This window comes from Crocodylus siamensis, chromosome 5 (genome assembly GCF_052110815.1).
Source record: "Crocodylus siamensis isolate JL-2025a chromosome 5, ASM5211081v1, whole genome shotgun sequence".
In the NCBI taxonomy this organism is placed as follows: Eukaryota; Metazoa; Chordata; order Crocodylia; family Crocodylidae; genus Crocodylus; species Crocodylus siamensis.
The window spans coordinates 48,388,287-48,415,267 of record NC_143399.1 but is presented as its reverse complement, the minus strand read 5'-3'; the positions used below and the strand labels follow the sequence as shown (position 1 = coordinate 48,415,267).

Below are 26,981 nucleotides of genomic sequence, written 5' to 3'. Positions count from 1 at the left end.
GACCCTCAAAGTAGCTACTTTTAATTCTTACTTTAGCTAGAGGGCATTTACACATATCCTCGTGTTTCTTCTCTGTCCTCACATTAATCTTAAATAACTACATTGAATCAAAGGTCTTTGCTGCAATTTGCCAGGTACACACTTTGACTGGACCAAGTAGATCACACCTACCACTCTCCTTTAATACCTGTCTGTTCTCAATTAATTGTGTAGCTTTGGTAAAGGTGGATGGCAAGATATTTAATAGGTAATTATGCCTATCGAAGCACAGTCAGTTTTACTTTTGCTGGATTTCAATGTCAATAATCGAGGGGAGATGTCCACAGCTTTTGGAATTCGTAAAGGATTATAGGAATCAATTAAATACACTGGTGAGCATAGAAACCAACTCCTCTCTTGATACTTCATAACATCTACCAAAGAACCCATAAAAGCCTGGCAACTTGCCCTCAGACATCTGTTTAATTATCTCCTCAGCATCAGCATCCTTACTTATGAAAGCGAGGAAACTGATATTTGCAATGTATGCTATTTGCAAATCTAGCTTTCACTTATGTAAAAGAAGGTATCAAAATACAGCTGATTGAAATGTCTTTAAATGTTGATAAAATCCTAAAACTGGGGAGGAAAGTCAGGAAAAAATGCAATGCCATTTTCATGATCTTTTCCCCATTTGTCAAACAAGTTACATGGAACTAATTAATATTCTTTACATTTCAAATTGTTCAGATCTTGAAAAGAGGAAGTGAAAAAACTGTTCAATGCTTTCAAAAGTGTTATCTATCTCTGATCAATTCAAATCAAAGTACCCTGACATGTTGCTTTCTCTTAATCATTTAAGTTGGCCTTCCTCTTCTTTATAGATAGTTTTTGCTCTTTCTTACTCCTTTGGAAAAAAAAAACTGGCAAAACTGCTGTGACTGGCTGCAGAAAGCTTTATTTTTACTTCAGAGACTTATGCTGTCCCTGAAGTATCACTGAATTTGGGAACCTGAGCAATGGGAAGGATGGTGGTGTGTCAGCAATGGAGGAAATGGAGAATTTGGGGGAGAAGAAACAAAGAGCTTTGCCACAAGCCCTAAGCAAGTAGGCTGGTTGCCCCAGGAACCAGACTGTGCTTCTGTTGTAACCTGGCTCTGGTTCCTCCCTTCTTCCAAGGGAAAATAATCAGTGGCAACTCTCTGCAGCTGCAGGTTATTTACCCTGCCCTGCCTTTCCAGGTGGTGCACTGGAGCAGCGAAGGGTGGGACTCTGGGATTCGTTTCTGGCTCCTGTCATTGTTTCACCCTTTACAAGAACAAGCAACCACCCCAGGAAAGATCCTTCCCAACTCCACACTGGCACTGATGACATGGATAGCATTTATACAGATGTACTGAGGCTCCCCAACCAGGAGGAGTTACAATCTGGCCCTTCTTTCCCTACAGCAGTAGTCATATGGGGTACGTACAGTCAAAAAGCCCGAGGCTGAATTGATTCAGTCTTTGCAGGTTGTCTAAACTGCAGAGGTTAAGTTGAAACAGAAGTGAACAGACATGCAGGAAATATAGCCATGTACCTGCAGTGGCTCATACCAGAAACCAGGGGATGCCACAGCACAGCTCTCTGGCACATCTAGTACAGGCTGTGCTTCCTGCTGCCCCCCAGGTCTCTGGGATTTCTAATCCAAAATCACAGCAGCAGGACTCTACAGGGTTGCTCATCACTTCCTCTTCCTGCTTCCAGGTGCCTCTGGGGGTGTAGTGCCACATATCGTACAATGTGTTTGCAGAGCCACATACTGCGCAACCACACTCGTGTGGAGGCGCTCTGGGATTTGTAGTCCACAGCCACAGCCAGCAATAAGTTTGAGCCAGGAAAGGGGTGTTTAACTCCCTTCCCTAGCCGCTGGGGCTTGCTGGGGGGGAGGACAGACTGAGCTGTATCCCCAGCCAGGCTTGCCCCCTCTACCCCCTTGTCAGCCAGCCCTCACTGCTCCACCTAGCAAAGCATGCTGGGGGACTCTGATTTAACTTGAACCAGAAAGGGGTCAGGGACAGAAGTTTCATAAACTGGTATGACCCAGATCAGTTAATTCTAATATTACATGCAACCAGATTTATCTTAGACTAGTTTTAGCCATTTTGAAACCGGTTTATGTGCACTGAGTTTCTATTCTGTTACAGGTTTAAACCAGTTTCTGATCACTTAAACCGATTTATGTGTAACTTCTGTCCCTAGCCCTGGTGCTGGAAAGCCTGAGTGACTGGCTGCATGCTGCGTGCTCTGTGACTGACAACCATACGTCTTGCTCTCCACACCTACTGCTGTGTGTGTTGCTGTGAAGACCGGAAGAATAATTCCCGGCCTGTTCATCCCTTAGGGCTTGTTTATGAGGCAACACTCAGGAAACCTACTCTGAATTGACTTTTAGAAATGGATTAGTTAACCCACAAGTTGATTTATTAACTTGTAGAAATGGATTAGTTAACTCCCACAAGTGGCCATAATTTCCTTTTGGCTTACTTCACTTTCAAAGCACAGGAAGATACAATAGTTCCAATTCAAATTTAATTCCAAATAAGAACATCCACAAGGAGGTTTAGTGCAGTTTAACTAATCCATTGTAGAATTTCATCTTCAACTATTTTGGATTTTCTTTCCTGACTGTCCCCATGTTGGTAAGCTCTTGGTCTCTTTCCGCATTGGCTGCCAGGTGATTTATGGGATGAAGACATCTCTTCACTAGGAAGTGGACTGAAACTCATCAAATCACCTCTCTTCTACCTTGTCTGGGCTCCACTTGACACCTGGAGGTGAAATGCTCCACAACCCTGCCCATGTCCTCTTAGTCATCCAGTCTCCTGTGGTTTTCTGTTTTGCATAAGTAATGACACAACAGGATCTAGTTGACTCACTGCCTGAGGGTGATGCTTGCTGAGTGTTAATTGCTGCTAATGAGCTGCCATCACTTTTTCCCCCCTCACAAGGATTAATTAAAAAGGCACTCAAGCAAGGTAAGATGCATTTCTGCAGCAAATCAACACAAAGTTCCTGATGACTCTGGCACCACACTGCAACAACTCCCCCAAAATGCTTTTTAATCAGGATAAAAAGGGGAAAAGTCAGAGAACAAGCTACTTTTCTGGCAACACTTGTGATTCTGTTACACAGACAAGCAAAGCAACACCCTCCTTAAATGTCTCCTACAGGTATGATATGCAGAGGGTTGGCTGACTTGAGAGGCAGCTAAACCAGTAAAACAACTCTCCAGTGCAAAATTACTGCAAACAACATTGCTTTTGGGGTCTTTTATTGGCAGGAGCTTGTATTTGTTGCAAGGATATTCTTTACCTTAAAAAGTCTTTTATAAAATAGCTTAAAATCTGGATGTGGTAGCATGAAAGGGCACTGCCATGTGTGGAGAACTAGATCTTCTGTTTACCCAGGGTGAAGTTCACCTCTGGACAGAAGGACAATCAAAGCTTTTTGCATGGCTTGAGTCCCACTGGTCCTCATCACAGGAGCATGTGCAGCCATCGATCCTCCAAACTGGTCTCTCAAGATATTTTGGTCTTATGTAGAGCACCCAACCATTGCCTGTTTTCTCAGAAATACCTGCTAGATTACCCTAGTTTTGAGTCCATAACAGAAAGGTTTTTTGTATCGTAAAGGAACACAGAAATTGGAAAAACAGACTTGGGCTTCATCTGGCACAGCCTTCTCTTTTCAATGGTGACCAGGCAGAGAACATAACCAATCCAGCAGTGGCTAAACATGGTATAACCTGCCTATAGGGAAAACTGCTCTCTACCTCTTCTGTTAGTGGTTGATTTATGCCCTGAAATGTGAGGGTTTACACACCTTCTTAAAAAAAATCCATATAATTTTGGAGGATCTCATTGCTTCCATAAATGTCTGATCCATTTTTTTTAATAGTGGTGAACTCTTGGCCTCCAGGATGTACTGGGACACCAAGTTCCTTTGTTGAATGGGAAAGAATTGAAGTGTCTCAATGCAAGGAAACCAGGGACTACGGCCCCATGGAACACACAAGTCAGTGTAGAAACACTGAGAAAACAGCAAGGTGATGGGGAGGCTCGTTTAAGCCAAGCTGACCTTCAAACTCAGACTTGGAAGCTTATCACCCAAGTTAACTGTGCAATGTAGACATCGCATTTTCATTACCCCTTTAAAGTTACCATCCCAGTCTTTCAAGCTCTTCTCCCAAGGACGTCTGTCCAAGTTTCTGACAATCCTTGCTGCCCATCTCTCAACCCGCTCTATTTCTGCCAGACCTTTTTTCAGATAAAGTGCCAAGGACTGAACACTATTCCAAGGGAAGACATATAATTGATTTATAGATAGTGGCACTACAATGCATTCAACATTTTTTCTGTAAATCTAATCTCTATGTTAAGATTTTATTTGTGTTTTTTTTACCTCCAGGACACAGCGAGCAGGGGTTAATTGAGCAGTCCACTATGGCAACCTTGATCCGTTTCAGCCCTACTTCTCTCTTCTCTACAATTTAGAATACAGCACCTGAGCAATTGAAAATATGCCTTACAAAGTCTATTGCCCTTGCATTTGTCAAAAGTGATTTTCATTTTGCCATTGTGTTACCCTTACCCTTGGCTGTGATAGGCCTTTCTGGACTTTTTCAAAGCCAACTATAATCTTGACTAATTGATATAATGTTGAATCATCTAAAACTCCACAGATTGAAAAAAAATGTGGTAGATTCAGGACTACAGAGCTCACAGTATCTGCTTTTCCTTACAACAAAAAATAAACCACACATACATTTGCTTAGACCACACAATTTCTATTGCTCTATCAAGAAAGGTAAAAGTACCAGAACTGCCTAAAATGTTCACAGCAAAACCACAAAACCACATGAAGTTCCTTCAGTCTGGAGATTTGTTACAAACTTGAAGCTCGTATCCACAAACCTTGAGCAGAAACTGGGCTCAGTTTCCAAGAAAGGGAGTGATTTATGTTCTGGCATTGAGCTGGAATCATGGTTTTAACATGAAATCAGGCGGAACACTATGATTTTGACTGAGTCTAGTTCTGGAATGTTGTGTCCATTTACTCCTGGAGCTCCCAAGCGCAAAGCTCAGAAGGCAGAGTCTTCTGCGGAAAACCTGAGGCACACATTTACATGCATCTTAGTGAAGCCAAACTAACATGCTGGGCAATGTTTGTAGGTGAATATCAGGCCTGGCTCCTTTTATTCTGAATTTAAAACATCTGCATGAGTCAAAGCTCTCTAGAAAGCTCCTAGTGTTGCCCTCTGTGTTGCACAGTTTCATCTAACATCTTTTTTATCATAGACAAGTATGGCTGGAAGGCACCCCAAGAGATCATTTAGTCCAACTGGGGATCGAGCCTGCTGTGCTAACACTGCACAGCAGTGGCCAGCAATGGAATAACTATTTATGATGAGGGAAAGAAACAATTTCTTTTCTGTTCATCCTTCCCTTTGTCAGGGCTAGAGGGTGCCAATATGCCAAAGGCCTGTTGTGGGTATGGCCATGGCCCCACATCCTGCCCACCTTTCCTGCCCTTTCTTTCCAATCATATGCCATGGGGAAGAAAAGCAGTTTCAAGAAACTTCAGCACTGCACACAACATAGAGAACACATGGACTGCCCTTGTGCACCCACACACAGAGGTAAGAAGTCCTTGAGGCTCTTTCATTCCATGCAAGGCCTGCTAACAAAGTGCCATTGCAGAAGAGGAGATAGACATGCAGCTGATACACATGCTACTTGGCAGACAGCCTACCAAGCCTCTCTCAGGTGTTCATAAGTACAGGCTGGCTTATGGCTGTTAAAGCCTAGGAGGAAATTCCCCTGGAAATTATGATAGGTCTTTTGGTTTCTTACAAGATTTGCAACTTAACTGTCTTGGCAAGCAGGTTGCACATGGGGCTTGCCTTGGGAGAGACCTAAGAGCACAAGGCATTGAAACTGGATGGTGCACTAACATCCCCACCTGCAGATGAGAGCTGCTCAAAACTTTTCCTGCGGAAAAGGCAGGCATCTCCAGGGAACTTTGACTGGACTAATTCAAAGCGTCTTTGGTGAACATATCCAGTTTGTCCTTTTTTTTAACAAGAAATGATCTACACATTTCATTCCTAATAGTCTAAATGCTTTGTTTTTTGCTTGGGTTGTATGTTATGTTTTAGTCAAAATGACACATTTTGATCAGCTTGGAGTGAAACATTTTGTAATATTTCAGTTTGTGAAAAATTCCCAGGATTTCAACTTTTCATTCCAATGTGGAAAGAAAGAAAAATTTTAAATATCTGGATTCCCCATCAACAAAATATCTGTTTCTGGCTGGCTGTACCAGGGAGTTTACCATCAACACTGAATGCTTAGACCAAGATCTTCAGTTGGCATAAATCACCTGTGGAGGACCTGACCGCCTTTGCAATTATGGGAGTACAAGATTTTGCATGGATCTAAGTACAGGTCTCCCATTGTCCTGCCTTCTCTCAGTTCAATTTCATTTTTGTTTCAATTCTCCCCTTGGCTGCCACTTTGAAGACCTCTCTTTAAGTTCTACACGCTCCCCTTTTCTCTTTAACTTTCACTGCATTACAGCTCCTTACATTCAACTCTTTGAGGTCCCAATTGAGCAGAAGTACTCCCTAAAAAAACAGCAGGGCTAACTTCTCTGCTTGTGCATACACTGGTATTTGGTCACTGACTTCAACAGAACAGCACCAATATATACCACTTTAATTTTAAGATAGACCTGGCCATCTATAAGTTTATCAGGGGTGACCACCAGTACCTGGCAGAACGATTGTTCACCAGAGCGCCCCAAGGAATGACAAGGTTGAATGGCCATAAACTACTGCGAGACCATTTCAGGCTGGACATATGGAAGAATTTCTTTACTGTCCGAGCCTCCAAGGTCTGGAACAGTCTGCCAGCGGAGGTGGTTCAAGCACCTACATTGAATACCTTCAAGAGAAATTGGATGCTTGTCTTGCTGGGATCCTAGGGCCCCAGCTGACTTCCTGCCCTTTGGGCGGGGGGCTGGACTCGATGATCTTCCAAGGTCCCTTCCAGCCCTAATGTCTATGAAACCTGTGAAATCAAAGCACTTGGCTAACTATCCACAAACAATAAGAATCAGTCCATCACCTCCAACACACCAGCCACTTCTGCAGGCAGAATGCCATTGGACAGTGCCCAGCAACATGATACAACTACCTGAGAGCAGAAAGCAAATCAAGAGAAGTCAGGTTGGCAGAATTATTGTCCTGGCATTTAACCAGGATACCAGGTTTATTTTCCCTGCTGTTGGGAAAATGCCCTGGGATCCTTGAATGACTACAATATCCCATAAGAGTGCAACAAGGATTAATTAGTTAATGCTTGAAGAGCACTCTGAAAACATAAAGCCTGAGAGACAGGATATCTGGAAGGTTTCCGTCGCAGGAGGAAGTTCTCATGACGAAGGGCTCTAACAGAATTCCAGCAGTATTACTCAGGTGAGCACTATGGGGACAGATGAACATGAGCAGAAAGCCTCTTTTGTCTTCTCCTTGTATTTTCTCAGTCCAGTGAAACAAGAAGCAAGGAGAAGAGTAAGGAAAGCCAAAGGTTAGGAGGGTCTGCTCTCTTTTCCTCTGACCCATCTCCCAACCATCACCCTTCAGATGCCCGCTTTCCATTTCTGTCTGCCTTAGTTTCATAGTTTGTAGGGTCAGAAGGGACCTGAGTAGATCATCTATATATCTATATTTCCACTTGTGATAAGTGCCCTTCAGATGATACATAAAAGCCTGGCTTATGAATAAAACTGAGCTGGGCCAGCACCCATGTGACCCCAGGGCCCAGCTGGCAGAGCTGCTTGAGAGGAAGAGGGGAGATGAAGTACTTGCCCCAGAAGCCCTATGTTGAACCTTATCCTATCAGGTCCTGTCTGTTGTGAATCCTACAGTCCTCATTGCATCCACCACTTAGATGGAGCTTTCAATCAGGAATGACTGAGACCTGTTCGCATCACCCTAACAAGTAGCCAGTGCAACCGAAAACCTCTCCAACAGAGAGCCAGGTCCACACACACTCATTTACACACACATGGGCCAATACAAAGGGAACAATTGACTCCAACTTGATAAGAGGACTAAACAAAACATGGCAGTATTCTCCCCATCCCAATCAGAAAAGTACATTGGACAGTGCAACTGACAGAAGGTGCGCTGGGCTCAGATCCTCTCTGATTGCGAGAATACCGAAGAAAATCAGGAAGGAAAGGACTGCTTTTGTCATGGCTTTGCTTGTTGACTCTGGGAGATTTGTGCAAGTGCCTGTTTCGTCTCATCACTCACTAGAGCAGGGTGGCCAAGGTCCCCTGGCCAAGCATTCAAATATCACATCCATCACCATCATTGGCACAATGGCGGCAGTGGATCTGCCACTTGGGTGGCATATGCATTAATACTCTCTTTGCACAGGAGTGTATACCTTATGATGTGCTCTGAAGCCTGTGTGCTGGGGCTTGGTTTTGAAGGGCCTTGCTTGCTTCACATCTCATCCAACACAATTTTGTCAGAGACTAGATGCAGCTCAAGAGTGACTAGAAATGTTGGGTGTGCAAGTAGAGACTCAGATATACAGAGGAGGGGGAAGCTCACACTTCCTGAAAATGTCTCCCTTTTAACTGTTCTCCAGTTCAGCCTCCTGATACCAAGGCTCCCAAAGTGGCTAACACTTCGAAAACATAGGCTGCATTGATAAGGCTACAGGCCTTGGTTTCCTGCTGCTTCAAGTCCGGTGAAGTCACTTGCACCCCATTCAAAGAGAGCAAGAAGAGCAGAAGAAGGATAATATTCAACATCCAGGGGTGCAGGACACAAGCCCAGGACACAGCAAGGAAGACTGCGTCCAATGGATCCCTAAAGGTCTCTCTGCATTCCCTATCACTCTCTCCTTCAGATAAGGCTGCATCTTAGCTCCCTACCAAAGCAGAGGGATAACTCTATTGAAGACAACTTGATATCTCCCCTTTTCTGGTTGATATGCACCAGGTTTAAAGATTACCTCTGAACAGAACCTAAGTTCAAGCAAACCCATTTGTTTTCATGTACAGAGAAGAAATGATAGTTCCCCATCAGAAACCAACACATGCTCTTTTCTTTTTAAAAAGTACTCCATCACTACGAGAGGCATCACAAGTTCTTTCAGCACCTGGAGCTGGAAGTGAGAGGCAAGGCCTTGAATTATGCTGACTACTGAAGAGCGGCTTGTTGGGGAGAGGAGAAGAGAGAGTGGGAGGAGAGCTGTGGTTGAGGGACAGGCAGCATGGGGAACAACCCACTCAGGAAGGCTCAGGGCAAAGCCTCCCCAGGAGGGAGAACATCACTTTACCTCCCTCCCCACCAAGATCCGCTATTGGATATGGGACCACCTACCCAGTTCGAATAGCCAGGCAGTGCAGGGCTGTGCCTGCCATGCAAAGATTCAGGGAAGGAAGCCATATCAGCACCCTCTCTTAAGCTGGTGCCCTAAACTGGTGTCCTGCTCACCCCTTAATAGTGACACTGCTGAGTGCCAACACAGTTGGAGACCAAAAGCAGACATTTATCAGGGAAAAAAGTGTCTAGGAGCACACTGGCAACATGTGGCTTTGGTCAGAACCTCTGGGTGTCTTGCCAAGGATGATCCCCACAAGGATTTTCACAAGAGGCTCGATTCCAGCACACTCACATACTCTGAGCAGTGCCTTACTCTAGGCTTTCCTTGTTTCCCCATTTGAAGACAATAAAGCAACACTGCAGATGCTGTTTAACATAGCTCAAGGGATCAGTCTCTAGCCTTTAGCCTGTAAAGCACAGGGCTACTGCAGGTTGTCCAGGACTACTCAGCTACCTTGACTGCCTGGTCAACAAGACCTGAAGGTGCAAACAGACTAGGGGATGTCTGCATAAAAGCCTCATGCTGATGCCACTGGAGCCTTAGGAATGGAAGGGTAAGAGATGGCTGCTGCATATGCTGCCCTTTACTGTCTGTACCCCTCTCTGCCTCCATACTCTGAAGGCTCCCTCTCCTGGGGGGTTGGGTACCCAAAAGGAAAAGATGGAGACTTGATAAGCCAGAGAAGATGCCCACGGAGAAGGCAACCTAGGGTACTTTCAGGGATTCCTGGCCCCTCTTGCAAGGCTGTTGGGTTCCCACCAGCTAGCATGTTGTTGGCCCATGTTAGTAAGTAATAATAATAGCAGCAATAATGATTAATGGTGGCTGCTCCATTGCTGGCCAAGTGCCCTGCAGAGACAGCTGGAAAAAGACACCTCTTACAACCAGATTGATGGTGTTGCACTTAACAGCCAAGCTGCCAAGGAGCTCGGGGAGAGTTTAATCCAGATATGGTCCCTCTGTATGGATAACTGTGGCCTGTGAGGCTTCTCAGAGAAGTAATGGGCTCAGTGGGAGTCAACCCCACTCAGTTACAAAGAAGAGATGGGGTAGAATCTATTTCCTTTCCCCACTCTACACTGCTTGCCTCTGGAAGAAGGTATAGATGCACAGGACCCAGGTCAAGGGGCCTGGGAAAGGAGTTAGGACCTTGCACAGCTTCCGGGGGGGTCTTGCTCTGACAGGACTTCAACTTTGTCTCCTGGAGTTCTTAAGGAATAATAAGGCCCTTCCCCTTTAAGCGTGGGATAGGGCATTGTGTGAGGAAATGGGGGGTCACCATATGTTTTCACATTATGGAATTAGGTCGTGCTATTGCCAGCTTTTCTGCAGAACTTAGAAACTCCAGAGAGTTGAAGTTCCTACTATTCTCTCTTTTCTTTTCTTTTTTTAAAGAAGAAATTTAAAAAATGTGCCAAGGAAATTCCACTCCAAAGACACTTGCGCTGAGAAGATCTGGCTGACTGAAGGGGACAGTTATTAAAGATAACTATGGAGATTGCTGAAGATGTGTGTATGAAATTCTCCATCTATCTCCATTGCTCATTTAAACAAAAAGAAAGAGTGATTCATTAGCACAATCTGGCTTTTCCATGCTGCCCTAGCATTTTGTCTGCCACAAGCAAGCAGGCAACAAGTGAATCAGGGGAGCCCTAAATTAGACAAGTTCTCTCCCTGGATGCTCAGTTCTCATCTCTGATGACCTGGTTACAGGTCACAGTTACATAGAAGGTGAGATGCATTTTCTGGGTCTCATCAGATGCAGTGGGTGGCAGAGCAGTGAAGGCATCTTGCAATAGCTTCATAGGTCTGAAGCTTGCTTTGAGAGTCTACTGCAGGCTGATCCCAGTCAATCCAGCTGTAAATGGGAACACAGTCATTCAGTTTGGGGAGACAAAAGCCTCTGGACATGATGCCAGCCATTTCAATCCCCTGTATGCTACTGGCTACAGAAACTGTCTCCCTTTGCCATGCTAGCCAAATGGGCCATTTGGTCCAAGCAGACCTTTGACTCTTCTGACTTACTAGATATTTATGCACTATTCACAACAACAACGGGAACAACAAAAAACACCACTGTGAAGTGAGTAAATGGCAATCTTCTCTCAGAATTGGAATAGCAGAAATACTGCAAATCAGGAATAAAGTGCGCCAAGATAGATTTGGAGGCTGTGTGAGGATGGAGATGTCTCACAACAGTGGTGAACAAACAGCAGGTCAGGAATCAGATGACTTTGAAGAGCTCCAGCTAAGGACAGAATAGCAGGGGCTGCTAAGGGGCAGGACTTGGAAGAACTGTGGGCAACAGGAACTCAGGTCTAAACATGGAGGGACATGGGTGGGCTGGATGCACCCAGAGGTTCACTGACAGAGCTGGGGGGTAGCTTGGGAGCCCAAGACTGGAACACCATGGGGTACTGATTTCCAGAGTATGGTTGTGTGGGAACTTCAAACCTGTGTCTACCCTGACCGCAAACCTCCCTCAGCTTACCGTTCAGGTGAGTCAGGGTCAAAGCAGGTCTTCCTGACATCAGTCACCTGGGGGTCACAGCAGTCTCCATCATCAAAGTCATCGAGCATGTTGTTGCACTCCATGTGGCAGATACCATCCCGCCTCTTCCAGGAGAAGCAACGCCCTTGCAGACGACAGTCACCCCCATCATAGCCAGTCAGAGGGTGCTCGCACTCAGGGTCACAGTGGTCATTGCCGATCTTGCTGGGCTCGCAGTTGACTAGGACCGTGCGGTGGCGCAATGAGGAGTTGTAGACCTCATGGAGAGTCAGCTGCCAGGTGATGTTGTAACGACTGAAGGCTTCACTCAGGGCCTGGTGCTGACGTGAGATCTGCTCCCGGCTGACGGTAGGTTGGAGCCCGTGGTCATCGTGGATGTTGACTACACGGTAGCGGACCACCTTCTCACTGCGCAGCGGCCAATGCCTGTTGTAGTAGGAGATCAACTCCACGTTGTCACAGACCGTTTGCCCACATTCAGGGGGTGCTAGTGGAAAGAGAACATCAGGTTCTGGCATTGGGAGGTTCTCAAGCAGAGGGTAACCTCCATCTTTGAATGTTGCCCACTGCTCCTCCAGGCGGGCAAAGCTAGTGCTGAGCACCAAGGCAGCATCCCCACCCTCAGTCACCTGTAAGAAGCCACGCTGCAGCCTGTCCTGGGGCAGGGCTATGTTCCAGAGAGCCAGGGACATGAGGTGTCCACGGAAGTTGTGCCCATCCTCAGAAGTGTCCCCTCCCAGAATCAAGGTGCGGCAGGAGGCCATGAAGGCACTGTGCAAGGCACCTGCTTGCTGGTCATTTCTGCCCACCTGCACCCCATCCAGGTACAGAGTCATCCACTGCCCATCATAGGTAGCAGCCACGTGGGTCCAGGTATTGGGTCGATATCGGTGGTACCCAGAAACTACAGTGGCTCTCTTCATCCGGTCTGTCCTGAGAGAGAAAAAGAAGCGGGCATCTTTCTTCCCTAGGTGCTGCCACAAGTGAATTCCCAGGGCCCAGCCCTTGTTGCTGACTGCATGGGAGCAATTGTCAAACACACCTGTAGGATGGTAGGAGAGAGGAGACCTTGTAAGATAAAACACACCAAAGTGAGGAATGCCAAGATACATAACACAAAGGCAGCTGGGGGAAGGCAGTGGACTTGGCCCCACTCCCCCTCCATTGGAAGCTGGATCTCAGACAGATTTGCTCTGTTGGGTTAGAAGGGAGGAGAAGCTGGTAGAGCACAGCCACCCCCTTACCCCTCTCCCATGGTGGAGTAGGAACCCCAGAGAGCAGTAGTGGTAGAGGAGCTCCGGGGGGATGCAGGAGGCAGAATATAGAGATGACATCGCCACCACAGTCCATGGGGGTGGGCTTCTCCCTGCTCACAGAAACCAAGGAGAACACTAGGAGGATGAGTGAGATTCTACTACTGAGCAAAATGATGCTCTGACACTGCTACATGATCAAGGGGACTTCATGCACTGGTGCCTATCATGATGCTGTAGCCTTTCCATGATGTTGCTCATTGCTCTCCAGAGATTTCCCTCCACCCCATCTCAATCCAGCTTTTAAACACAGTTGGCCTCTCCTTTCCAGTGCCGGTCCTGCTTTCCCTTCTTGCCCCAGCATCTTCAGGCACTAGGGCATGACCCAGGTTCTTGGCAAGCGTTGGCAAGAGCTGAACATTACATTCTCTTGGAAGATAACTAAATGGCTCTTGGCACTACCACAAGGAAGCTTCCACATCTGGCACAACATCTGGTGTTGTCACAGAACTGCTGCCTGGAATCTCACACTGCCAGTGCCATAGTTCTTACTGGCAGAGACTACTCTTCTGAGCCTCACACTGCTCCAGATGGAGCTGTGACTCGCAAGGCACTTCCTTGGTAAAGCTGCCCAGCTGGAACTCAAGCTGGCAGGCAGAAGGCACCAGTCTAAGAAAGCTTTGAATTACCTTGAAATTCACTGTAAGATATGCCAAGGGAACCCCATGCAACTTGGTCTGCTGGGGAACTTTCCACTGATGGAGTCCTTGGGCACTATCAGGCCACTGCTGTGAGCTAGCCAACCCACAAAGCCCCACTGCCTTTCAGGGGAACGAAGAGCTATTTAAAGTGGCAGCATGGGCCAGGAAAGCAACACCAGAAGCGATAACTCAAAACACATGTCATCTGTTTTTATGTTTTGGGGAGGGGAAAGGAGGGGAAGTTTTGGCCAGGTTAAACACACAAGCGTAAATTAACCTGATCCAAGTCCAGACAACGAACCTCTGGGTGTTCTGCCTGGGGCCACTGCCATCTGCAGAAGCAATTAGCATGGCCTTCCCCAAGCAGGTGGAGGAACAGAGAGAGAAGCAAGGAAATGGACAGAATAATGGAGCAAGGGAAAAGTAAATGAAAGGGGGAAAAACAAATGGAAGGTGTGAGAGGAGAGGGAGAAAATCTGAGGCGAATGGAGGTGGTCTTGAGGCAGTCTCTGTATAGCGTTCCTCTGGGATGGGATTAGACGCTAAGCTTTTTATCTGTGGGCCAAAGCTTTTAAGAATCAGAATGCAGCAGCCCAAAGCAAAAGAGACTCCTCCGGGAATCATTTCCCCAACAGCGTCCAGGCAGATTTATGGCTTTCCTTTATGCTCCAGTTTTCTTTTCAGTCATGCATTCAGCACAGACAGGCGAGGGTCAGAAAGGGAGCAAAAAATGGAGGGACTCAGTCCCTTCTTGCAAGAGCAGGTGTAATGCGAGCTACCCACACTCTACAGCCATACAGTCTGCAGGTCTCCCTGCTTTCTCCCAGGTGTAACTTAATAGTAGGTGGTTTTCACCACGGATGGATTTGGCCTCAGGTTCCTTTGCACCTGCTGTGCATATTGAATAAAATTATGGAAAAAATGCCTTTCAGTGAAGCTCACAGGCATGACTTCTAAATGTCATTGTCACATTAGAAATCAGACTTCAGCTCCTAAGGCACTTAGGCTACAGACTCATATGAATACAGGGCTTAAACCTGGAGCCATGCACATTAAAACATGAGGAATGAGCAGGTGTTTATAGGCAGGCATCTTGAAAGTGTGACAAATATAGCCCTGATTCATCCAGGGGTAAATCTATCACTGTTAGGCTGGGCATCAGTCATTATAAGGGACTGAATCATATGTTTGCAGCTATTTTAAATCAGGACAGCTTGACATGCTGTGGGTCATCCTGCTCAGGAGCCTGAAACTTTACAGAGCTGCCATTTGCTACAGTATTGACCACTAAACTAATTAGAGCTATTCTGAAATGTCCTGGGTTTATTTGGAAGCCAGAATGTCCACCTTGCCTTCTGCAACAATTTAGCTAAACAACTTGATGATTACACCTTCTGTTAAAGGAGGGCCACTTTTGCTTGTAAACAAATTTGGCATATTTTTTTTTACAAGTAATTGGTGATTCAGAGTTTGCTGACATTTGGAAGCCTCATGTGAGTCATCTTGAAGGTACCCAATTTTCATAAAGGAGGTGCTCAGCACTTCAAAGTGTCTCTGTCCAAGCACCCAAATTGCTAAGTACTTTTTAAAAATCTTGGGAATTCTTGGCCTAAGAATGTCCCCCCCCACCCTTCAGCTCAAGATGACAAAATGGAATTCAAACTATCTTGAAAATCCAGTATACAGGCTGAGATGGGGTGTTTCTGAACCATGCCTTGGGAGCCCGCCTTGAAGAGAGACTTCATGATAAACTCTTAAACAACAACACCTCCTTCCCTGCAGCTCCCAGCCCCTTGCCCTCTCACTCACCACCAAAATAAATCTCTTCCAGATGTGAAAGCTCCCCCAAGTAGACAGAGCCAGACAGCAGGCACTGCAGTGTTATACACATGCATAGCACACATAGCTTTTTCTTTTGCTTGAGGAACTCCAAAGAGATCCTAAACCTCAGTCCCCATCTAAGCCCCCAGCTTGGCCTGGCTTCCTCATCTCATTCTCTATTATGGGATCTCTGCCTGTTTTTGAGGCCTTGTCTACATGCAGATGTTGTATTGGATTAACTTACATAGATTAAACAGATGTGCAACAGGGTAACCCCCAGCATGGACAAAACAAAACTGATGCAAACCAGGTTTGCACCTGTAATTTACGTTTAATTTGCTGGGATTAGAAGGTGCAGACTAAACCAATACACACTAAATTTAAGAGCACCTCCACTGGCATGCCTAAATTGGCTTGTAGACTAGAACTAAGACTTGAAATATAATTTGTGTAAGCTTCTCCACACACAGTTACACCAACACACTTCCAGGCCTGCCTTTCTGTCTATTGCATATACACTTTGCTCATCACCGTGGTATCTAAGCAGCTGGTGCATGAATTAAACAGCACCCCCTGCCATCCCAATCCTGGCTTTATTCCCTGTTGCATATCCAGAGTGTCCACCACTGTGATCTCTAGGCACTATGCACACAAATTAAGCAGCAGTAATTATCTGGAAAGCTCATAGTTTCCATTCCTCCACTGGCGTCATTGCTTTCTTCTGGCATATTTGTTTCCCGGGAAAATTGTAGCTGCCCGTTCTATGGTCATCACTATTTCAAGGAGGCCTGGGCAGAGATGAGCGGAAGCAGGAGTAGCAGCTACTCATCATGAGCCTTTGGAATCTGTCCAAGGGAAATGTGCAGAAACAGGTTAATGTGACCCTACTCATTCCTGCCAGGTCTCATAAACAAACCAGCCTCCTGGCCATCTATGCCAGACACTGCTAATATTTTGTAACAAGTTAAGTTAAACTTCATTGAAACTGGGGTGGTTGCCACCATCCTTTTCTCATATGCTTACAGTAAGGAGTCATTAAGCTCCTTTATGTAACCAGGCATTTTTAACAAGAGGCAGCTCCATCCCCAACACAGGCACATGCCACTGCTCTAAACGAAGGGTGGAGGGGAAAGAGTATGTCTGTGAAAGAGAGACAGAAAGAGCAGAAAAGTCAAGATGGGAAGCAGCAAAGAAGTACCTGACAGACCTAGAAACACCATGAAAGGTATATTTGAAATAAAGTTGAGAAAGATTCTGGGCTGAGTGCTGGATAAAAAGAGGTTTGGAACCACAGGCAAAGAAAGTTCTCCTGTTATTTGATTCCTGTTCTGTTCAGGGAAATGGGACTTTGCATACAAGCCTGATGGCATCAGAGATACAGCCACCAAATGTCCTGGTCTGGCCAGGGCAAGGCCAGCTCAACCAATAACATGCTGGCATTCTGATGGAATTTTAAAAACTGGGATTTTGTCTCAGTTTAGAAATTTTGGTCCCAGGAGAACATGTCATCACCTCAGTATGGTGCCAGGCAGCGCTGTAGTGAAAGGAGTAGCAGCATCTCTGGATATGCCATCTCTTAAATTAGGGGATGAGTGGCAAAGCTTATCGGCAAATGCATAATGCTGTAATAAGCTAGCAATACTAAGGAAGCCAAACCACATCCAGATCAGGTGGGATCCTGAACAAGGAGTAGCATATCCATCTTAGTGCAGCACTGGTGTGACACTGTTCCAACTCAGGCTGACATCGTTTTAGTAGCTTTAATCAAATTATGCCTGTCTCTGTGATTAATTTTTCCTCACAAATTGTCACGGGGCCAAAAATGTTACTAATCACTCAGATTTTAAAAAGGGGTTGGGGAGCAGGCAAGGGAACAATACTGATATCATGTCTGGGATGTGACTGTCAGAGACACTGCAAGCTGGCATTCCTGTTGACCCAAGCTGGAGAAATGAGGGAGGTGCTCACAGCCCACAGAATATTAAATATGCTCTAAAACAAAAGCTGGAGCCTTTACAGAAGGATTTTAGGTGTCATTTGAAAGTTTCCCTAAACAGGTTGAAATGAAGACTTGCAGGTGGAGATGAAATCCATGTTGGAAGGGAGTGTCCAGAGAGACTGGAAAATCCAGCCACAACTTGCCCAGTTTGGGACCGTAAGTCATACCAACCTGGTAACCAGAAACCTAATTGCCAGGGACCAGAAAGTTTTCCGTGAAACAGGGAAGGCTGGGAATGCTTTTACTAAATTTGAACTTGCTAAAAAAGATGAGCTGCAGGATAAGACTCAAGCTGAGAAACTGTCTTGAGAAGATTAAACGGTCACAGCCCAAGGTAAAAGTCAGATGCTTGGATGTGGAACAGGGCCAGTTTAAGGACTTGGCTAAGATATTTAGAGTTTCCCATCTTGTTTGTAACCCACCAAGGCTCAGAGGACAAAGGACAAGTTTAACTAATGTAAAACCTACCACCTTTGAGGTATGCTCAATCCAGCACCATGGCCCAAATGAACAAATAGAAAGATAGGCCATAAAGGAGCTTTTCAACCAGCTAGCTTGCACAGCTCAGGTCGGATGGCACTGGAGAACTTTCCCCCAGAAAAGAACATGCATTATCCAGATCAGGTACATGCCCTGGACATGTGGTTTGGAACCAGCCACTAATTAGAGTTGGCTGGCACAGAGGTGAGAGACTAGGGAAAGAAAAGATGCCACACAGGCCAAAAGAGGACCTGTGGAGACTTGTGTTCCAGGCACACTGAGATACCAACAAAGACTTCCAGAATAAACTGGCAACAGACCGTTTTTTTCATGCTTAGCTGGGTGTGGACTTGCAGACTGAGGTCCGTAATGGAAAGCCAAGGATACTCTAAGAGAATGTGGGACACCCTGGAAGTAGAATCTCTCCTTGTACCAGAACATGGAGCAGCCACTTGTAAGGAAAGTGTAGTAAGTACAGCTCTGGGTCTCACGTACATATGATGGAAGAAGAGAAATCTAATATAGTTTGTGACATTTTTGAATGATTAGAGTGATGAATTCAATTTGCGGAACAAGGGAAATTGGCATGCATACAAAAGTTAAAGGAAGCAGTTCAAGTGAATGCTGGTATGTGAAAAAACTGGGCACAAAAACAAGAACTGTTATAAAGATGTGGCTGGTGAGGACACCGTGCAACATTACTGACAGTCCCTCTTCTAGTTTAGGAAACTTGTGGGACACCAAGCTGAAGAGGCAAAGTTAGACAACACAGAGATCAGTCCCTTGATCCCATGGCATTTGTTTGGCAGTTAAGTAACAGAAATGGGAGTTTAGCTATTCACTGTGTAATGGGATCTGTGAAATGCCTGGGAAGAGTGGACACTGGCTCACATATAATAGTTATTAGACCAAACATACTAAAAAGGTTAGGGAATAGGGGATGCCAAAAGTGAAACACTTCATGGGTCTCAAATAGACAGTGACTGGGGAAAGTGGACCCATCCAAAAACTAGACCTCTGGAATCTGCGTGTTAAGTCTGGATCATTGAGAGTAGATAAAGGAATAATCTGTTTGGATTTCATTAGGGATAATGACTGAGTAATAAATGCCAAGAAAGGTGTCCTACAAATTCAGTCAGTGGAAATTCCATTTAAAGAAGTGGCCCAGGATGGGGGAGGTGGGGAAGGGGTGGGGGCAGCAGCGGGGGCGTGATTTGTAAGCAATTGGTTTGGAATGAATAAGTGGTCCTACCCTGAGGGACAGAACCTATAACAGCTACATGCTGTGCTAGCTTTCCAGCAAAGGAAAGCTGGGGAGTGACCCAAAAGAAATCTTAGTCACTAAAACTTCTGAGGTTCTAGAGCAGGAACAAATCCCTGATCATTTGTTGAATGCTTCTAACAAGCAGCAAAGAGTTAAAAAAAAGGGAACTGGGGCTACACACTGGGAACCAGTGAATCTAGTGAATACTAAAAGACAGCTACAGAAAGATGAAAGCAAACTCCCAGAGTTTTTGTTGGACTTGTTCTTTTGCAGTACTGTACACTTAAATGAAAAACAACAGAACACTACTCTAGAGCAATGCTCTGGTTTGAAACCAGGAGCTGTTGTTGAGGTGGGCTGGTTTTGCGCAAGGTTGATTCTAACCCATCAAGCAGCCCCTTCACCACTTACCAGTCTAATAGGCCACTGAGGAAACGTATCAAGGGAGCATAACTGAGCCTTTTACTCATCTCCAAATTTTACCCACAGTTCTAGTTAAGAAAAAGAAGACTGCGGCTACAGGTTGTGTGTGAACTATTCCAAAACAAAATGACATCACTTAGAAAAATTCTTCGCTGTTACCAAAGATAGGAGGGAAAGAATGGAAATGACACATGGAACAAAGAGATTAACTATCAGTGACAGCAAAAGCCAGAAGATAGATGTGCAGTGCCACTCCCTCACACAGATTACTACCAAAGCATTAAGGGCTAATGATGCAGGAATGACAGGGCTGGACAGGGAAGGATGGAGGCCTGCATATGGGATGAGTGTATGCAAGGGAACATCACAGCAAAGCCAAACTCCATATGTCAGCAAGAAAGGAATAATCTTTAGTGCAACAGAACCAGCTGAGGGAAGAATTATTAACATATGAAGATACTAAGTTACAGGAAAGGGACCACAAGTGATAAACCCATGTGACTGATTAGCAGGTACTAGGAACAAGAAAAGGATCCAGTCCTCCCACCTTCTCCCTAGTACTCCAGGGCCATGTGTAGCATCCCCAGTAAATCACAACCCTGACAAGCCTGAAGGCCACTGCAGGACATCACTTGTGACATATTCTTTGCCCACCTCTATTGTCATGGGTGAAAAGAAGACTGCACAGACTGAGAACAGGTGCAAGTTCAACTTGAGCTAAAGCACTTCCAGTGGCAAGGCTATCTCCATCTAGCAAACTCCAGCCCACACTGCCATGACTGTGCACATGCTTGCAGACACATATATGTGCATGTCCATGCAGAGAGCTACCAGCTGTGGAGAGGGATAGAATCAGACAGTGACAGTGTGAGAAGCAAGAGTAGTGAGTGAGTGATTCAAGCATTGGAGCTGGAGGCTTGTTATAACTTCTAAAGTGAGTGCCAGTGGTCATGAAGAACCTCCCCCCCCCCGTAGCACGTGCCCCACCTCCTGAAAGAATCTGGCTAGTGATTCCATCTAAAACCCAACACCTGCACACCAGATATCTAGGTGCACACAGCTGCACTGTTGATCTATTGGCAGGGCCCACCACATGCCTCAAACTCCTGCACACAGGGTGGGAAGGCAATGCAACCCATTACAAGGCAAGCACATGGCACAATTAACAGCATGTTCCTGTTTCCTTTTGCATGGCTTTTCCTTTTCCTTCCCACCCTCACAGCCCCTGTCTCTTGTCATCCAGGCCTTGCTGCTGCTACTGCAGCAGAGATGTTGCTATTGCTCAGAGAAATAGGGAATTCCTGCTGCTATGGAAAACTCTTGCCAAACTAATGGAAAAAATACATTCCAGCTGCTCTTATTTTAGACTGAGTGGAGTTTCTTTTGGTGGAGGGAATCCTTCTGAGCTACAGCGGGCCTAAAGGAGAGAGGACAAAAGAAAGACCCAACAGTCACACTCTGTGTGAGGTGTAGAGATGACAGGAGCAATACTTATGCCCAGGAATATCATCCATCTCCAAAAATGAAAGCCATTAACTTGCAAACTGTTTCACTGCAGTTCCTGACCCTACACACATCACACACCAGCCCCTAATCTTGGCATATTTACACATGCACACAGGCATATAAACCTGTAAACTATTTCATTGTAGTTCCTGACATCAGCTCTAATCAACACGTGTGTGATTTTATATTATGTATATTTAATTTGTGTATATGTGTGTGTATATAAATGTACATCCAGTGCAATCTATTATTAGCATGTTTAAGTGCATGAATTGTGTGAACACGCAGGAACGCTTAGACCTCACTGTCTATTTGCCAAATTAATTGTACTCCAGTTTACTGCATAAATGGTAAAAATGCCTAGGAACTGTTAATTTTGAGGCTTATAAAACACACTTGAAGGGATCAGATGCACTTTCATGTCCATTTCCACGCTGTTATTGGAGCCCTCTGAGAAATAAGGTATGATGCCTTAATGAGATGGGAAAAGCCTAGAGCAGGCAGATCCTGCAGCTAACAAGCATTGCTTACACTGAATTTGGGTAAGTGCATAGCCTTCCGTCAGTCCTGAGGCTTTTCCCTTGGAGTACAAGACCTCAGTCTTGATGGTTGGCTGTATTTATATCACACCTGACCCAAGTCTTCATTAGTGTTCCTACATCAAACCAGATACCCATCATGTGCAGCTCAACCGACCTCTGCAGCTCAATCGACCATCAGACAAGTGACTCATTCCCGAAGGCAGTCAGGTCACACCTTCACAACAGCATGCAGACCCATCTGTCCTGTTTTCCTTCTACTTGGTGATCTCCCCATCCACAGCAGATTTTGGCCTCAGCTAGAGATTGGCAATGTTTTCCAGAAGAGGGCCAGAATGACTCATCTTTGGTCTGAAGGGGGTGGGTGCTAGCACCTGTCTACCTCTTTTTCCTACCGCCAGCAGAGGCAGAGCTCTCCCTCTGCTGAAGCCCCATTGCCCGACAGCGGTCCAGCGCAGGCAGAGCCCCCACATGCCAGAGGTCGTAGAAGTCAAGGTTCCACAGGCCGAATCCAAAGGTCCACAGGCAGTAGGTTATTGACTCCTGGCCTAAGCTGTCAGACCCTGCTGGGAGTTCCTTGGCCCATACCAAAGAAGCCTGCAGCCTTGGTTCCCACAAGTGTCTGCATCACAAAGCTGCCAACATGTCAGACACCCTTGTTGGCAACCTTAGCAGAGAGGCTGAGAACTGCAGGGCTGCAAGCCAGTTTTCCCCATGTTGCTAGGAGGGGTGCCTCCAAATCAGGCTGTGGCTTCAGGCATGAGAGAAGCTGGCCCAGATGTTGCTCTCAGTGCTCATCCCACTCTGTCTAATAAATAGAGACTTTATATATCCATGGATGTCAAGGCAACACCTTTCATTGGTACAAACCTCAGTGACATAAGTGAACTGTGGAAAGCTTCTTGGAAACACTCAGCCTGCAAACCCCTTCACTTCTCTCCCCTTGTGTAGTCAGCTGGCAAAGAGCTGGCTAGGGGGAAGGTGTCCCCCAGCACAGGTGCAGAGTGAGGATCTCCCCTTGGAATCCCCATCTGTAGGATTCCTTCCCTCCTGCTACAGAAAGACCAGGCTCGGCCCCTTTGTGTGCAGCAATAGTGCCACCCAGTGGTCACCAGCCACGGATTCCCTCTGGCCAGGCCTCCCATGGGGTTCGTTGGACAAACACCAGGAGGAACTTTGCCGCTGTGCTCTGTTGAAGGGGACTCAGTGAGGGAGCCTGCCAAATGAGGCTGGGAATGTGGGAAAGCAGCAGTGGTTAACTCAAGTGGGAAAGAATGGGAAAAGCCCCCTGGCCTACAGAAGAAAGGAATGCAGCAGGGTTTTTTTTAAAGGAGCCTTATTCGCTCAGGACATGCCCCAAAAGAAGCCTTTCAACTGCTCGCTTTACTTAGCCCAGAACCAGCTGATGAAAGGAAACATAAAAACTAGATAATAGTCCAGGCTAAAGAGTCTGGAAGGGATCCAGATTTGGATCTAAACTTCCCCAGCATTGAGTGATGTTTGGGCTTGGAAAGAAGGGGCTGTTTCAGGCGCATCTCTCCTGAAAACAGGCAGTATTTCATTAAAGGGATCCCACAGAGATGGCATGGTAACTGGTTAGATTAACTCCAGGTGTCATGGCCACAGCTGCCACCTGCCACAGCTCAGACAGCTGGAAATTAGATGAGGTTTGGTTCCTGTATGTGCATACTATTCTTCATATATTCCTAAATGGCAAAATTTTTACTGTGATGATGATGGCTATAAGAGCAGAGGAGTGCAGGGGAGAGGTCAGCTTGCTCTAAGCTGAATAGACCAACCAACCCGCTTGTATACAGTAAGAACTGATCCATATCTTCACCCAAAACTGCTTAATAGATCAAAATGTTTGATTAACCCTTCCCACCACTCTTTTGCCATTTGAAATGGAGTCCTCCTCTCCTGCAGCCTCCTTCTCCCCACCCCTCCTAGGTCTGGGATTTCCAAAAGATCAGGATGGATGTTAGCCTCAAAGTGTTCCTGGCCAGGTGGTACAGAAGTTATCAAACCTCACAAGACGGAGACTTTTCCTAACAGGTCTCCTAAGCTACAAGGCATGCAGAGTTTTTGGAAGATTCAGAGAAGTGCCCAAACCTTCTGGGCGTGGAGTCCCTTACTTCAGAGTAGGAACAGAGCTCATATACCCAAGGGGCAAGTTCAGTGCAACTCCCCAAAGGGAAAGATCAATACTTCTGTTTTAAGGCAACACAGCAGCCCATTGGCATCTGCCCGGCCTTTCATCCATAGAGACCATCAGCCCTGGCACGGCTCCTATTGCCTGGCAGCCCTGGTGCCATTCTCCAGGACGCGCTGGCCAAGGGGTGCCTACAGGAAGCTCTGGGTCCCTGCAGAATTACCCTGGGGAACCGTGTCTCTGCACCCCCTGAGGAGCAGGCCCCAGCCCCCACAGCTCCGCACCTTGCGCACTCACGGCCACCAGCCCAAACAGCTCTTCTGTGCTGCCGACTAAGAATGGCCAGGCCCTCCGTGCCTCGCACTGGGGCAAATGCCAGCACAAGGTAACCCACGGTGCCCCTTTGACCCTTGAAAGGCCAAGCAGCAAAGCACTTTCCAGGGGCCACAGAGCTCTGCTCCTTGGCTCTCGGGGTGGGGCTGAATGGATGCGACCTCACCCGTGACAGGTGCTGCCTCTGCCTCAGCTACACCCTCCCCGCTGTCCCCAGGAGCTGGGAGAAGGGGCAGGCTTAGGGGTCAGGGTGAGCTGGGGGACGGGGGCAGGGAGTGGGCTCGTGGGAGTGCCCCCCCGCCCCCGCGCTTACCTGCGAGCACCGCCGGGTTGCTCTGCCCGCCCTCGGGCTTGGCCCACACCTCCACGGTGAAGCGGTGGCGGGGCGCCTCGGCCAGGACGCGGGGCCGCGCCAGCAGCTGCTCCCGGCTGCCGGAGAAGTGCAGGGCGGCCAGCGGCCCCCCCGGCTGCCGGGGCCGGGCGCGGCGGCGAGCGGCGTCGGGCTCGTCCCACGTGTCCTCGGCGCCCCGCGCCCGCCGGCCCCGCGCCCGCCCCGGCGGGGGCCAGGGGGCGGCCCGGGCGCGGCGCGGCGCGGCCCGCAGCCAGCAGCGCTCGCCCTGCAGGGCCGTGCCCGGGCCGGCCCCCGCCGCGCTCAGCGCCCCCGCGGCCAGCAGCAGCACCAGCGCCCCGGGGCCCCGCATGCTCCCGACGGCCGCGCGCCGCTGCTCAGGGCGGGGAGCGCAGGGGCATGCTGCCCGCCGGCCGCTTCAGAGCCCGCCGCTCCGCATCGCGCCCGGGCGCGGCGCGGGGCACCCCGCTCGGCTCCCGCCGGCTCGCGGGCCGCCCGGCTGCCGGGGGTCAGGCCCGGCCCCGCGCGGCCATCGCCGGGCTGCGCTTCCACGTGCCGGCCTCCTCGCCGCCGCTCAGGTGATGCGCTCGGCGGCGCCGCCGCTCAGCCCGCGAGGTGCCTGCGGAGGGCAGAGAAGAGGGGGAGGGCTGAGCCGCGCGGGTGGTGCGGGGGCCGCCGCTCCCGGCCTGTTTGTTTTATTTCCAAAAAAAAAAAAAAAGGAGGATGCTCGCCGCCGGTGTCCAATCTCACAGAGGCCGCGCATCACCCCACCCCCCCGCGCCTCCTCCCTCCTCCCGCCCGCAGCACCCCCTCGCACGGGCACGGGGTCCCGCCAGCCCGCTCGGCACCAGCAGGCAGGCAGGAAAGACCGCGCGTCCCCCGCTTTCTTCCCCTCGGGAGAGCCAAAGGGCCCCGCAGCCGGGCATAAGGGGGCACCTGGGGGGGGGGCGGGGGCGCGATCATGGCTGGGAGGGACTCATCGCCACCAGCTCAGCCGCCGGGCAACGTGATTCCCAGCTCGCGCTGGAGCCGCCACGGCACGAGCCGCGGTGCCCCGCCAACAAAGAGCGGGGCGAGCCGGGGGCGGCGGGGGTCCCGCGGCGGCGGCGGGGCTCTCCTGCTGCGTGCTCACCGAGCGCCACAGGTAGCATCGCGGAGCAAGGCGCTCCCTCCCCCGGCCCCTCTGGAGCGGTGCCTCCCCGAGAGCAGCTACTTCAGCATCCCGCTCCTTGGTTCATCTGGGGTGGGGGGGTTGTCTTTAGCCTTGCCTAGAAACGCGTCCCCCGCCCGAGGGAAAACACCTCGTTCAGGGCCGGGGGGGTCTCCAGAAGAGCCTTAACATTTGCTCCCCCGAGTGTGACAGGCCCCCCGGGCCAGCCCGCCGCGGTCAGCGCTGAGGACGGTCGGTCCCCTGTTGGTCTCTGCTTGCTCCCGTCTCATGTTGGACCAGTCTCCTGGGGTCCCCCCGCCCTCCCCTGCTCGCCCCTTAGAGGTGGCAGCTGCTGCTGCGGGGGGTAAAAAACATACCCGAGGGACAGAGAGGGAGACGCGGACGGAGCATATTCGGCACGTGGGGAAGAGTGCCCGGGTGGGGAAAGGAGACGGAAGCAAGACGCGGGGAAAGAGAGAGACCCAGGTGAAAGGAAGAGTAATGATCTGCTCTTTCCCCTCCCTCCTCCCCGAAGGAAGGCTTCATACCATTCATTGCACGAGGAGGAATAACGTCCTCACTTTGGTCTCCCTTTAAAACCGGGAGAGAACTCGCATCACCTACACTGCCCTTGCCTTTTATTAGAGATCGCAATTGGGGCTGTTGCTGCTAGTAATCCATTCATAAGGTTTCAAGCAGCCGGACAGATCTCCAGCCTCCCGCTCAGTCTCCCTCTCTCTTTCTCATTCCTTAGCTCACCACTCTCCAGCTCCTGGCAGTCCAAAGTTTTTCTTCAAAAAAAAAAAAAAAAAAAGTTGAACCATGTCTGTGTTTTCCTCCCGTTGTAAGTTTTGCTGTGACATCATATTTCTGCCCACCTCTCCTCCCTCCTCCCATCCCACCCCTCACCTAGAAAAAAAAAAAAGCGAGAGAAAAAAGCCTGGTCCATAGGGAGTGCCGATGTCAGTTTGAATGTGTGAAATGTACAAAGCTGCGAGAGCGGGGTGCCCTGTCCCCTCCCCTCCCCTCCCCTCCCCGGCGCTCCAAGCGCTGGGATCCCACAGGGCTTTT

The 26,981-nt window shown here is 48.2% G+C and overlaps 1 protein-coding gene across 4 annotated transcripts in view; it reads right to left on the bottom strand.

Annotated features, from left to right (window-relative positions):
- PAPPA2 (pappalysin 2) overlaps positions 1 to 26,703 on the bottom strand; it is a 177,471-nt gene extending 150,768 nt beyond the window's left edge. For 2 of the 4 annotated variants that reach the window (XM_090047138.1, XM_090047140.1), the window contains exons 1-3: positions 26,459 to 26,703; positions 24,725 to 25,379; positions 11,920 to 12,982 (exon numbers count right to left, since the gene is read on the bottom strand). In XM_090047138.1, the coding sequence (XP_089903264.1) occupies positions 11,920 to 12,982; positions 24,725 to 25,112 (1,451 nt within the window). In that variant the 5' untranslated portion in view covers positions 25,113 to 25,379; positions 26,459 to 26,703. Of the gene's footprint in view, positions 1 to 11,919; positions 12,983 to 24,724; positions 25,380 to 26,287; positions 26,354 to 26,458 lie in introns of those variants that run through there. The other 2 variants (XM_090047141.1, XM_090047139.1) reach the window with 2 other exon arrangements.
- Positions 26,704 to 26,981: the final 278 nt, after the last annotated feature.